The 15,009-nt window shown below is 32.3% G+C and overlaps 1 protein-coding gene across 1 annotated transcript in view; it reads right to left on the bottom strand.

Annotated features, from left to right (window-relative positions):
- Dhc93AB (Dynein heavy chain at 93AB) overlaps positions 1–15,009 on the bottom strand; it is a 312,580-nt gene that overhangs the window by 53,171 nt on the left and 244,400 nt on the right. The window contains exons 64-66 of the mRNA XM_069846249.1: positions 9,744–9,908; positions 6,374–6,567; positions 1,237–1,441 (exon numbers count right to left, since the gene is read on the bottom strand). Coding sequence (XP_069702350.1) covers positions 1,237–1,441; positions 6,374–6,567; positions 9,744–9,908 — 564 coding nt within the window. The remainder of the gene's footprint in view (positions 1–1,236; positions 1,442–6,373; positions 6,568–9,743; positions 9,909–15,009) is intronic.

Below are 15,009 nucleotides of genomic sequence, written 5' to 3'. Positions count from 1 at the left end.
ATATAATATTAGGTTTATATGCATATGTGAATATAAACTTTAAATTGTCCGTTATCTGTCTCTAAATGCGAGTTAGTACAATGGAATCTCAGAAGTTTTTGTGAAATGGAAGAGCTATATCTCCGTAACCGTTCGAAAACGGATCCATATTCATATGAACTTTTTGACTCACAATGACTTCAGAATTCACAGCCTAAATTTTTTACCTTTCCTTGTGAATCATCCTGTATATGAACGAACATAAAATCCATATGGGAAAAGAGTACTGTTTATGGGGTTGTATGAAAGACTTGGTGTAGCAAAGAAAGGTGGAAAAGAGGGAGACGCTAATCGACTGTATTTTGGATGATGGACGCCGCATAAAGAACAGCCACGAGCAACTCTCCCGAGCGATGAGCGCGATTCACGCCGGAGCGCAACAGTGCGTTGAAGCAGAAGGAGGTACCTTTGAAAACGCGCGAAAATATCGACCCCGACATCTAGAATATTACAGTTTATGTGATGTATCCTGTCTCACTGTGAAAAGAGAGAGAAAGGAGATATGTCTTACTTCGTCTGTATTGTTATGACACGTTGGGGGAGTGAAGCGATGCCGTCCATCCATCCATCCAGTGGCAGAAGGGACTAGTTGATACATTCTGTAGCACAAAATAAAATAACGAAATATCTCTCTTCGTACTGTATAGTTTCGTCACTGAGCTTGTCTTTCAAAAAACTGAGTTCCGGTAGCCTGTACAATAACAAGATTTTGAAAGGAATCCTGAAAATTTACAACCCTCCTATAATCTCCACCCTCATTTGAAGGGACTTGGTTTTATTGCTACTGAGACAAGATAAACCTTACCAGGTATAGGTATGTATGCATACGTGAATATAAACTTTAAAGTTGTCCGTTATCTGTCTCTAAATGCGAGTTAATACAACGGAATCTCAGAAGTTTTTGTGAAATCAAAGAGCCATATCTCCGTAACCGTTCGAAAACGGACTCATATTAATATGAACTTTTTGACTCAGAATGACTACAGAATTCACATCCTAAATTTTTGACCTTCCCTCGTGAATCACCCTGTATATGAACGAACATAAAATCTACGTGAAATAGAGTATTAGAAAACCAGTAATAATGGACTGTATCAGCACTCTGGAAGGATACAAGTTAGATTAGAAGTGGCTACGAAATCGAAAAGTCGAAGATAAGTCGGAGTTAGTAGATTCCGATACCAGAGGCCTTCCTACCTTGAGCTCCTCCAAATCCGGTCGCTCCGCCTTGACCACTTCTGCCAGCAGCTGGTCTTCCAGACCGTCTCGAGTCACCGTGAAGTTGATGAGCGTGGTCTGGGCTTGCATTTCCGGCTTGTAGTGTGGGTTTGCCAGTTTTGTTTGTAAGATTAGTTGGAAATTTGAATTGTACTCCACTTCTTTATCTCCTATTTTAATAGCTCTGTCAACAAACAATCGTCCAGAGTAATTACAATCTAAAGAATACGTGAAAAATAATGTAATGCAAATACATAGGTTGGATAAAAAGTAATGGAAACACTGCTGTCACGTGACGATGGTTGCCAGCTGTGTGGACATGAACAAGGACTGTTAGATAAGTTAGTACAGCCAGCGGCGACAGTACTCCATCAATCTACTGCAGTGTGTAGAACGTTAACTTTGATAGGGATAGTGCGGGCGCCCTAAGACCATGTTTACAAAACTAGAGCAACGTTCCTGGATCAAAATTGAAGTGACACGAGGTCATAGTGCACAAGAATGTTTTCAGGGACTGCATGAAGCATATGCCGATGCAGCGTTGCCATATCGCACAGTGACACGATGGGTTAAAGCGTTCCGGGAAGGCAGGGATGTGAAAGTGATGTTCATTGAGGCTTATGATATTGATGGGGTAATACTGCACCACGCTGTACCTCCAAGGCAGACGGAAAACGCGGACTACTGGAACATCCACCGTACTCACCCGATATGATCCATGCGATTACGATCTTTTCACCAAAGTGAAAGAACCACTGCGAGGGACCCGGTACAATACCAGAGATGAATTTATCCGTGCTTTAGGGCGGTCAATACGGAACATCAACAAAGATGGACGCGCTGATGGTGTACGACGCCTTCCAAACATTTGGCAAAAGGTAATAAATAAGGGGGCGACTATATAGAAGGTACGTAAATGTTATACCCCTGCGAATAAAACCATATCGAACTGTTGCCATTACTTTTTATCCAACCTTAGTATAATGCATCGCTATAACTTCACACAAATTAGAGTGTACTGAAATGCATTGGAATTGAATCCTCTGAAATAATGTTTATCTGAAGTTATTTATGATCAGCTTCTTTATCTGTGAGACCTCGTCTTAGTTATACCTTCGATTTTCAATTTTTTTATGCTTTCATTGTTTACTTGATAATCTAATATCGTTTCCTGAATTTCCTGCATTGGCAATCACGCTATTCATTACAGAGAACAACAATCGAGAAAGCGAGACTAACAGCGCCTGTAAAGCCGTAAACCCGCACGACAATGTTGTATTACGTCGCGTCCTTGACGTAAAGACTGCTTGTGAGTGTTTCGAGACTCGAGATTGATCACTCCCCAAGTCAAGCAGCCTTGAATCGCCACAGTTGTTTATACCTGACTGAACTTTTATCTACTTTTGCAACTGTTATATATGTATAAACAATCAAGTAGCCTATTTGAAACATCTCTAACTTTCAGTGTATAATAATCCGTTCCCTAGTCTTTATTTAGCGTAATCTAGGGCTAGGATTTTGATGAAATTGCATCTTTTTTCTAGTAAGCCAGAAACATTGCTGCTTTAGTAGAATTTTTTTCTGCACTTTTTGCCTGTTTGAACTTAAAAAAAACATCTTTTGTTTTGTTCGGCCATTTTTAGGCATTTTCATTTAATTTTGGCCATAAATCCCTATTATTAATGTAAAATAATGCTTATTTCCTTTTATATTTTCTCTAGATATTTTATTCATTAGTACCTATTATTTTGTATAAGATTTTTCTACAGTGAATCAACACAAATATTGTCCTTCTAACGTAGTACACCCCATGTAATGGATCAGTCCAACCATCCCTTCAATATAGACTCCTCTATACCTGCTAATTCCGGATAAGAGTGGCCTTGTGGTAAACTACATGGAAACTACATCAGATAAAATAATTAATTAAAGTGTACTACTTAGAAAAAATTATGTAAAATTAAATAAACTTAAATATTGGTACTAGAATTTAATTTAATTACTAGTCTAAATATTAAGTACGTAGTACAAAACCTCTTTTCCTACTAAGCCAATTACCGTATGTAAGACCAATTTTTAGGACATTATTTTTTTAGATTTTTAGGTCATAAATGCGTTGTTTTTAGGGCATTTTTTTTTTAAATTTTTAGGTCATAAATGCATTGTTTTTCCGATATTTTTTCATGATTTATAGGTCATCAAAATCCTAGCCCTACTAATTACTAGTCCCTTATTAAAAGGCTAGAAATTTTCTTTTCATATGTTTGAGATCTAGTGTGCAATCTCAAGTAAAAAGATATTGATGTTATATTTTATGTTTCTTAGAAATACAAATTTATTTGAGAATTGTTTTTTTCTATTTAAAGAAACGTAGGTAATATCACATAATAGAAGCAGAACATTTTGATAACTAAAATACTGTTCTGATTTGTCTTCTTGTCTCATTTAAACATTCATAATGTTGTTTATTTCAATGATGAATGTTATTCAAAGTTACGAAATCTTTCCACGCCGACCAAATGCTATTTCGAGAATGATGAGCGAGACTCGAAGCGCACGAGAGTTACGAGACGAGCCTCGAAAGACAAATGCAACGAACACAGCGAGCGAGAGCGGCAGTTAGTTTTGTTCATCTCTAGTATTCACGTTTCTTCTTTGTTCTACTAAAGCAAAAATTAATTCCTCTTGTTAGAGTATTTAGAATTTTGTTCATTATTACCTGACTGATCTCCAAATTATAATTTTATTAGGCTACTTATTGCCCAACCTTCTGACCCATATAGTAAAATAACTCGCAAAGAACCTGATATAGTATTCCGGAAGTTCTCATTTTTTCGGTAACTTAGACCTATCAATTTATTGATACAAAATTAAATACTTCAATTTCTCTCTTTCAAATCACAGATTATTTTATATATTATATCCATTAACATACGGTAATTACACCATTCAAATGAATCAACCAATATGTTGAACCATTAAAAAATGAACCAATCTATTTAAATCTTTTGACAGTTTGCATTTCTTCTGTGCCTGTCATAGATTGCAATTATTCTTAATTTAATTTTGCATATTCAATTAATGATAATAATAATAATAATAATAATAATAATAATAATAATAATAATAATACTTACAAATGGCGTAAGGAACCCGGAGGTTCATTGCCCCCCTCACATAAGCCCGCCATTGGTCCCTATCCTGAGCAAGATTAAACCAGTCCCTACCATCATATCCCACCTCGCTCAAATCCATTTTAATATTATTCTCCCATCTACGTCTCGGCCTTCCCAAAGGTCTTTTTTCCTCCGGTCTCCCAACTAACACTCTACATGCATTTCTGGATTCGCCCATACGTGCTACATGCCCTGCCCATCTCAAACGTCTGGATTTAATGTTCCTAATTATGTCAGGTGAAGAATACAATGCGTGCAGTTCTGTGTTGTGTAACTTTCTCCATTCTCCTGTAACTTCATCCCTCTTAGCCCCAAATACTTTCCTAAGCACCTTATTCTCAAACACACTTAACCTATGTTCCTCTCTCAAAGTGAGAGTCCAAGTTTCACGACCATAAAGAACAACCAGTAATATAACTGTTTTATAAATTCTAACTTTAAGATTTTTTGACAGCAGATTAGATGACAAAAGCTTCTGAACCGAATAATAACAGGCATTTCCCATATTTATTCTGTGTTTAATTTCCTCCCGAGTATCATTTATATTTGTTACTGTTGCTCCAAGATATTTGAATTTTTCCACCTCTTCGAAGGATAAATCTCCAATTTTTATATTTCCATTTCGTACAATATTCTGGTCACGAGACATAATCATATACTTTGTCTTTTCGGGATTTACTTCCAAACCTATCACTTTACTTGCTTCAAGTAAAATTTCCGTGTTTTCCCTAATCGTTTGTGGATTTCTCCTAACATATTCACGTCATCGGCATAGACAAGCAGCTGATGTAACCCGTTCAATTCCAAACCCTCTCTGTTATCCTGGACTTTCCTAATGGCATACTCTAGAGCAAAGTTAAAAAGTGAAGGTGATAGTGCATCTCCCTGCTTTAGCCCACAGTGAATTGGAAACGCATCTGACAGAAACTGACCTATACGGACTCTGCTGTACGTTTCACTGAGACACAAATATAATAATGATAATAATATAATAATAATAATAATAATAATAATAATAATAATAATATAATAATAATAATAGTAGTAGTAGTAATAGTAATAATAATAATAATAATAATAATAATAATAATAATAATAATTATTATTATTATTATTATTATTATTATTATAATAACAACAGTGAGAATTTGTTAAGGGAACTGGGTAATTTGCGCGTATGGCTATTATGTATAAGTGAAATAGGTGAAGAAATTTTGTTATTACGTTTCAACTCTTCTATCTATCAATTTACAATTTTTAAAGCATACACACAATATTTTCGGGTATATTTAATTTTTAGATTATCTTTCTACCTCGTATATGTGATTTTATAAAAAATTTAAATCTTAAAAATGTTAATTAAATTTTAGTTAAGAATATGGGTACTTTGGAACTTTTTTCTCAGAAACTACCGGGTCTAGTAGGCTGAAATTTTGCATACTCCTACTTCATAAGAAAGTGAAGAAACATGGCCACTTTCACATAGTTATCAAAAATTATTATAGACTTTACAACCAGAAAAGTATGAAAATAAAAAAATAAAATTTTTAAATAATCATTTTCGGAATGCATTCTTTTTTCCATTGAACGAATATTCATAATGTAATAAAAATGGCGGAAAATATAGTCAACTTCATTGAAAATATGCTTGAATTTTTAGGACCCTGTAGTCCAAAGGGTTTCTGAGAGAAATGTTCCTAAAATACCCATGATTTCAATTTAAATTTAATTAATATTTTTCAGATTTAAACATTTTTATAAAATCAAGTATATAAGGTAGAAAGGTAACCTAAAAACCAGAATATATCTGAAAATATTATGTGTATGCTGTAGAAATTATAAATTGAAAGATTTAAAAGTCGAAGAGTAATAAAAAAATTTCTTTACTCATACACAACCGCCATAAGCTCAGACTACACAGTTCCCTTATGGCCACGTACTTGCCCTTCTTGATCAGATTCCGACCCAATAGCGGGTCCAGCACTGGATCCACATTCTCCTCGATGTTCTCCAGAAGAACAGTAGCGCCACCCGTGATGGATTGTTCTATAACATCCAGATAGCCGCGCTGTCCTAGACGGATCACTTTCAGGGCTTCTCCGTATTTCTGTTTTATCCATTTCACGCCTTGTAACTGTAACATGATATTAAAAATTTGCATTTATTTTAAGCAACTATTTTGCCTAAACACGAGATTTTATAATTAATTTATTTGTATACTAGCCGTACCCGTGCGCTCCGCTGCACCCGTTATAAATAAATATAAAGTAGTTACATAATTAAAATAGGACGTTTGATTCAGGGAACATTCGTGTTTGATAGAAGGATAATCGTTTATTATGTTACTTAATTTAAATTGAATTAAAAAAATTAAAATGCTATCATTTTGATCCAGACGCCACTCATTTGGTCATAAAAATTATTTTAGGAAATGCAGGAAACGAATGCCTATCAAGTTTTCTGTGCATAAGAATCTATTTTAATCTTACCTGTCCTCGATTCACTCAGAAGTTACTGTGATAACATTATAGCATTATGTCCATCTAGAGAAACTACACTTTTCAATGGTAAATTAATAATTAATTATACAAATCGGTTAATTTAGCTTCCGATATTACTTCATACAAACACAGAAACATTCTCTATAGGCTATGTTTCATAGCTTTCGATTGTTGTTGTCCAAGGCCCCTTATAGACGAATTCATTTGTTTATTTCATTACACCGCCTTAGATGGCAGTTATTTTAATTTAGAAACTCATTTATCTCATTAAATATCATCCCTATCAACATTTTTCAAAGAATAAAACTTATCGGAAATGATTTTTAAATAAATTTTTGTTATGTAACATTTTTGACAAAAATCAATAATAAGCGAAATATTTCGATTTATTTAATTCAGGCCCCCTTATAACCCCCTTTTAAATAATGTATTTTGAATGCCATATAGCCTAAAATCTAAGTTACAACGAACTTAATTTATATTCCAATTTTCATCGAAATCGGTTCAGCCATTAGCGCGTGAAAAGGTAACAAACATACAGACAGACAGACAGACATACAAACAAAAATTAAAAAAAAGTAATTTTCGGTTTCAGGGCGGTTAATTATATATGTTAGGACCAATCATTTTTGGAAAATCGAAAATTACCAGAAAAATTTCGGCTACAGATTTATTATTAGTATAGATTTCCCTTTATATTAGCATACAACTTGCAAATCTTAAATTTACATTAAAGATATATCCAATAAATTAAAAATATCAAATATATTTTTTTCATCTATGAATTAAATAAAATAAAAAACCGAGCGAGATGGCTCAGTGGTAACGTACTAGACTCGCTTTCAGGAGGTCCTGCATTCGATTTCCGGTGCCGACCAATGTGGTCGAGGATTTTTCGTGGTTTTCGTCGATTGAATATAATTAATTATCAGTTAAATAAAGGCTAATGTCGGATTTGATTCCAATTACCACAAATAGACACAAAATAAGAGCGAACAATCATTTTTAACAGAAAAAGTACAGTCACAATACGACCTCGGACTTCAAGCGATTGTAAAAACAAATTATTATACAGGGTGTTTCCGGGCTAGTGTTACAAACTTTCAGGGATGATGAGGAAGGGCACATGGATCAATTTAAGACAAGGAACCCTGGTCCGGAAATGACCAAATCGAAAGTTACAAGCAAAAATAGTTGTGTGGAAATGACATAATTTTATTCCTCTGTACACCTTATTTATGTGTATTTATCTGTACATCTTACACATACTGTATTCATCTGACGTTGTTTACGTTGTCTACTTACAGTATTCCATTCAGTGCGCTCTCGGAGGGATGGGGACAGGAAACTACACTAAAGCAATGCAGATAGCGTAGTGTGTAACGGACATGGTCAATTCAATTCAATTCAATTCAATTCAATTCAATTTATTTGGCCATTAGACATACAGTTTTAGGCTTCGTCAGAATACACTAATAACAGAAACAGTAAAATTTAAATAATACAATCAAAACATGAAATAATTTGAAACTTTTAAATTGAAGAAAACTAACTAAATGTCAATTAAAACTTATTTATTAAAATAAAATTTCATACAAATTTGTGTTGAAAAACTCAGCAACAGAATAAAATGGATTATTTAATAACCAATTGTAAAATCTAGTTTTGAAACTATTGATTGGTAATTTATAATATTGACTAGGGAGCTTATTATATAATTTCATCCCCATAATTAAAAAGTTTGTGTTGCTCTTGTGTAATCTACAATATGGAATATTAATTTGTTCACTATTTCTAATTTCATGATCATGTATATTGTCCACTAATGAGTAATTGTCGATATTTTGTCTAGTGTAAGGTACTAGATCATATACATACAAATTTATGATTGTTAAAACCCGTGATTGTCTGAAAAGTGGCCGACAATGTTCCAGATAATTTGATTTACATAAAATTCTAATGGCCTTCTTTTGTAAAATTAAGACGCTTCCAATTTTGGTTCCATTTCCCCAGAAAATTACGGCATATCGAATTATCGACTGAAAGAAAGAAAAGTAGGCACATCTTAAATAATTTTGAGAAACGCAAGTAGTCAATTTCTTTAGCAAATATAAAACTCTTGATAGCTTTGTGCATATGTACTCAATGTGCTTATCCCATGTTAAACTGGCGTCTATAAAAAGTCCTGATATGCACGTCTGTAGACAGCAGGGTATGTGTACAAGTTGCAGTGTCCAGTCGATCAGTCCTAGTGAAATGGAGGAGTACACGAGAGCGGAATAAGCAGACCTGGTTTTCGAATACGGATGAGCCAATGGTAACAGTAGACAAGCTCACAGATTGTATCGGGCCTAGTACCCACGTAGGAGACATCCGGCCCATACCATTTTTCCACGACTGTTCCAAAGGTTAAGGGAAGGAGGGCACGTGGTGTCAAATTACAATTCCATTTCCATACAACTATTTTTGCTTATAACTTTCGATTCAGTCATTTCCGGACCAGGGTTACTTACCTCAAATTGATGCATGTGCCCTTCGCAATCATCCCTGAAAGTTTGTAACCTCGGAAACACCGTGTATATTGCATCTTCATACGTAGTTCAAATACTCCCCGCTTGTTTTTACTTTCGGATTATTCTTTCAGTGGAACAGACTATCATTTTCTGTAACGAATTCTGTTACAAACCATATAAAGAATTCGCTAACACTTGAGTTGTTTTGCTGTTTTAAAATGCATGATTGAGAAACTTTATATTGAATGCTATGAAAATGAGTGTCGTATATATTATCATAGCATCTCGTACTTCACCTGAGGATCTATCATGAGAGGCCAGCGATCAGAATTGGAGAGTATAGTAGCATTCTCTGTAGACATCCTGTCGCTTGGCAACCCTTCATTATTCCAAACTGCTATCTGGGCGTCATCCGTCAGAAGAGAGAGCGGGTCCAATCCTTCTGTGATGGGTACAGGCGGCTGAAACAGTGATCACGTTTTAGTGAAGTACTGGCATATTTTGAAAATATTTTGTCTCCTAAATAACACAAGATTCAATAAAATTTGTAGCTTTTAAAATAGATTTAAAACAGAGGCGAAACTAAGTGTATTACATTAAGGGCCAGTTGTATAAAGCTTTTGAACTGAGTTTAAGGGTTAAAATATCTGCCAGTCAAGTTGAACCTTTATTTTCTGTTGTATAAAAGCTAATCTAATTTCATGTTATCTTAATCTACGTTTATATTTAAGTCTTGGATTTTTTCCGATTAATCTCCTTGAACCCGGATCAGAAGCATTCATATTTAATATTTAACCGGTTCTGAAGCATAAGGCAAGCATTTTCGTGTACCCTGTGTACAAAAACTTTATTGAGGTGAATTATATCTATTTTAAGTCTTATTGATTGATTGATTCATTCATTGATTCATTCATTCATATATATATATATGTATTTATTCATTTATTTATTCATTTACTCATTTATTTATTCACTTATTTATTATTTATTCCTTCATTTATTCGTTCATTCATTTATTGATGGAATGATTGATTCATTCATTCATGCATTTATTATTCACTTATTTATTTATTTATTTATTCATTTATTTATTTATTTATTTATTTATTTATTCATTCATTCATTCATTCATTCATTTATTCATTCATTTATTTATTTATTTATTTATTCATTCATTCATTCAATCATTCATTTTTTCATTCATTCATTCATTTATTTACTCATTTATTCATTTATTTATTTATTCATTCATTTATTTATTCATTCAGTCATGTATTCGTTCATTCATGTATTCATTCATTCATGTATTCGTTCATTCATGTATTCGTTCATTCATGTATTCATTCATTCATGTATTCATGTATTCATTCATTCATGTATTCGTTCATTCATGTATTCGTTGATTCATGTATTCATTCATTCATGTATTCGTTCATTCATGTATTCGTTGATTCATGTATTCATTCATTCATGTATTCGTTCATTCATGTATTCGTTGATTCATGTATTCATTCATTCATGTATTCGTTCATTCATGTATTCGTTGATTCATGTATTCATTCATTCATGTATTCATTCATGTATTCGTTCATTCATGTATTCGTTCATTCATGTATTCGTTGATGCATGTATTCATTCATTCATGTATTCATTCATTCATGTATTCGTTCATTCATGTATTCATTCATTCATGTATTCGTTCATTCATGTATTCATTCATTCATGTATTCGTTCATTCATGTATTCATTCATTCATGTATTCGTTCATTCATGTATTCATTCATTCATGTATTCATTCATTCATGTATTCGTTGATTCATGTATTCATTCATTCATGTATTCGTTCATTCATGTATTCGTTGATTCATGTATTCATTCATTCATGTATTCATTCATTCATGTATTCGTTCATTCATGTATTCATTCATTCATGTATTCATTCATTCATGTATTCGTTCATTCATGTATTCATTCATTCATGTATTCGTTCATTCATGCATTCGTTGATTCATGTATTCATTCATTCATGTATTCGTGCATTCATGTATTCATTCATTCATGTATTCGTTCATTCATGTATTCGTTGATTCATGTATTCGTTGATTCATGTATTCGTTCATTCATGTATTCATTCATTCATGTATTCGTTCATTCATGTATTCGTTCATTCATGTATTCATTCATTCATGTATTCGTTCATTCATGTATTCGTTCATTCATGTATTCATTCATTCATGTATTCATTCATTCATGTATTCGTTCATTCATGTATTCGTTGATTCATGTATTCATTCATTCATGTATTCGTTCATTCATGTATTCGTTGATTCATGTATTCATTCATTCATGTATTCGTTCATTCATGTATTCGTTCATTCATGTATTCATTCATTCATGTATTCATTCATGTATTCGTTCATTCATGTATTCGTTCATTCATGTATTCGTTGATTCATGTATTCATTCATTCATGTATTCATTCATTCATGTATTCGTTCATTCATGTATTCATTCATTCATGTATTCGTTCATTCATGTATTCATTCATTCGTGTATTCGTTCATTCATGTATTCATTCATTCATGTATTCGTTCATTCATGTATTCATTCATTCATGTATTCATTCATTCATGTATTCGTTGATTCATGTATTCATTCATTCATGTATTCGTTGATTCATGTATTCGTTGATTCATGTATTCATTCATTCATGTATTCATTCATTCATGTATTCATTCATTCATGTATTCATTCATTCATGTATTCGTTCATTCATGTATTCATTCATTCATGTATTCATTCATTCATGTATTCGTTCATTCATGTATTCATTCATTCATGTATTCATTCATGTATTCATTCATTCATGTATTCGTTGATTCATGTATTCATTCATTCATGTATTCGTTCATTCATGTATTCGTTGATTCATGTATTCATTCATTCATGTATTCGTTCATTCATGTATTCATTCATTCATGTATTCGTTCATTCATGTATTCGTTGATTCATGTATTCGTTCATTCATGTATTCATTCATTCATGTATTCGTTCATTCATGTATTCGTTCATTCATGTATTCGTTGATTCATGTATTCATTCATTCATGTATTCGTTCATTCATGTATTCGTTGATTCATGTATTCATTCATTCATGTATTCGTTCATTCATGTATTCGTTGATTCATGTATTCATTCATTCATGTATTCGTTCATTCATGTATTCATTCATTCATGTATTCATTCATTCATGTATTCATTCATTCATGTATTCATTCATTCATGTATTCATTCATTCATGTATTCGTTCATTCATGTATTCGTTGATTCATGTATTCATTCATTCATGTATTCGTTCATTCATGTATTCGTTCATTCATGTATTCATTCATTCATGTATTCATTCATTCATGTATTCGTTCATTCATGTATTCGTTGATTCATGTATTCATTCATTCATGTATTCATTCATTCATGTATTCATTCATTCATGTATTCGTTCATGTATTCATTCATTCATGTATTCGTTCATTCATGTATTCATTCATTCATGTATTCGTTCATTCATGTATTCGTTGATTCATGTATTCATTCATTCATGTATTCGTTCATTCATGTATTCATTCATTCATGTATTCGTTCATTCATGTATTCGTTGATTCATGTATTCGTTCATTCATGTATTCATTCATTCATGTATTCGTTCATTCATGTATTCGTTCATTCATGTATTCGTTGATTCATGTATTCATTCATTCATGTATTCGTTCATTCATGTATTCGTTGATTCATGTATTCATTCATTCATGTATTCGTTCATTCATGTATTCGTTGATTCATGTATTCATTCATTCATGTATTCGTTCATTCATGTATTCATTCATTCATGTATTCATTCATTCATGTATTCATTCATTCATGTATTCATTCATTCATGTATTCATTCATTCATGTATTCGTTCATTCATGTATTCGTTGATTCATGTATTCATTCATTCATGTATTCGTTCATTCATGTATTCGTTCATTCATGTATTCATTCATTCATGTATTCATTCATTCATGTATTCGTTCATTCATGTATTCGTTGATTCATGTATTCATTCATTCATGTATTCATTCATTCATGTATTCATTCATTCATGTATTCGTTCATTCATGTATTCGTTGATTCATGTATTCATTCATTCATGTATTCATTCATTCATGTATTCGTTCATTCATGTATTCGTTGATTCATGTATTCATTCATTCATGTATTCGTTCATTCATGTATTCGTTCATTCATGTATTCATTCATTCATGTATTCGTTCATTCATGTATTCGTTCATTCATGTATTCATTCATTTATTCATTCATTCATTCATGTATTCGTTCATTCATGTATTCGTTGATTCATGTATTCATTCATTCATGTATTCATTCATTCATGTATTCGTTCATTCATGTATTCGTTGATTCATGTATTCGTTCATTCATGTATTCATTCATTCATGTATTCGTTGATTCATGTATTCATTCATTCATGTATTCGGTCATTCATGTATTCGTTGATTCATGTATTCATTCATTCATGTATTCGTTCATTCATGTATTTATTTATTTATTTATTTATTTATTTATTTATTTATTTATTTATTTATTTATTTATAGAATATTTTTAAATAATCTTAGATATCTAAGAATACATTACATAAAATTTAATGCGCGCTCACAGCCTTGTTATCTGCTGAAACACTACTTTTAAGGCTTTGGTGTACAAGATTTTTAATTAACACTAAACTTTGTTTGCAATTTCCCGTACCTTTAATTTTTATTGTTTTATTCTCATACAGTAAGTTAAATAACAACTTAAAATTGTTTAGTCGACACGTTAAAAGCGTTAAAATTTTTTAACAAAAAGTTATGTACCTTAGACCTACTGTATGGTCTGCGTAACTTGATGTGATGTAGGATTTGGTTATAGCTTTAATGTGTTCATTATATCTTGTGTGAAAGGATCTTCCTATTTGTCATATGCAGAACATATTATCAACAATAATTATTATCATCATCATCATCCTTCACGAATTAGGCCTCTGTAGACCTGTTTCGGCCCCATCTAGCAGTCTTCTTAACGGTCTTCCTGGTCGACGATGTCCTCTAGGTTTATTCTGCATCATAATTTTTGGGATTCTTGAATTTTCCATTCTTCTTACATGATCTAGGCAATTGAATTTGTATCTGCTGATTTTTTCTTCTACTGACTCTACTTCTAATTGTTCTAAAATTTCTTCATTCCTTTTTCGGTCTAAAAGAGTATATCCTGCTGTCCTCCTCAAAAATTTCATTTCCGCTGCTTTGATTCTGTTCACGTCTTTTTTCTTTAATGTCCAAATCTCGCTTCCGTATAAAAGGGAGGGTAATGCTAGTGTATTATATATTTTTATTCTTGTAGATTTTTGTACTAATTTAGCTTTTAATGCATTGTTTATTATTCCTAGAATTTGTGTAAATTTGGTAATTTTCTTGTTCACATCTTTTTCATTTTGATAAGATATTTCACAACCCAGATAATTGAA

Source organism: Periplaneta americana, chromosome 14, assembly GCF_040183065.1.
Source record: "Periplaneta americana isolate PAMFEO1 chromosome 14, P.americana_PAMFEO1_priV1, whole genome shotgun sequence".
NCBI lineage: Eukaryota > Metazoa > Arthropoda > Insecta > Blattodea > Blattidae > Periplaneta > Periplaneta americana.
This window is presented reverse-complemented; position numbering and strand designations above follow the sequence as displayed.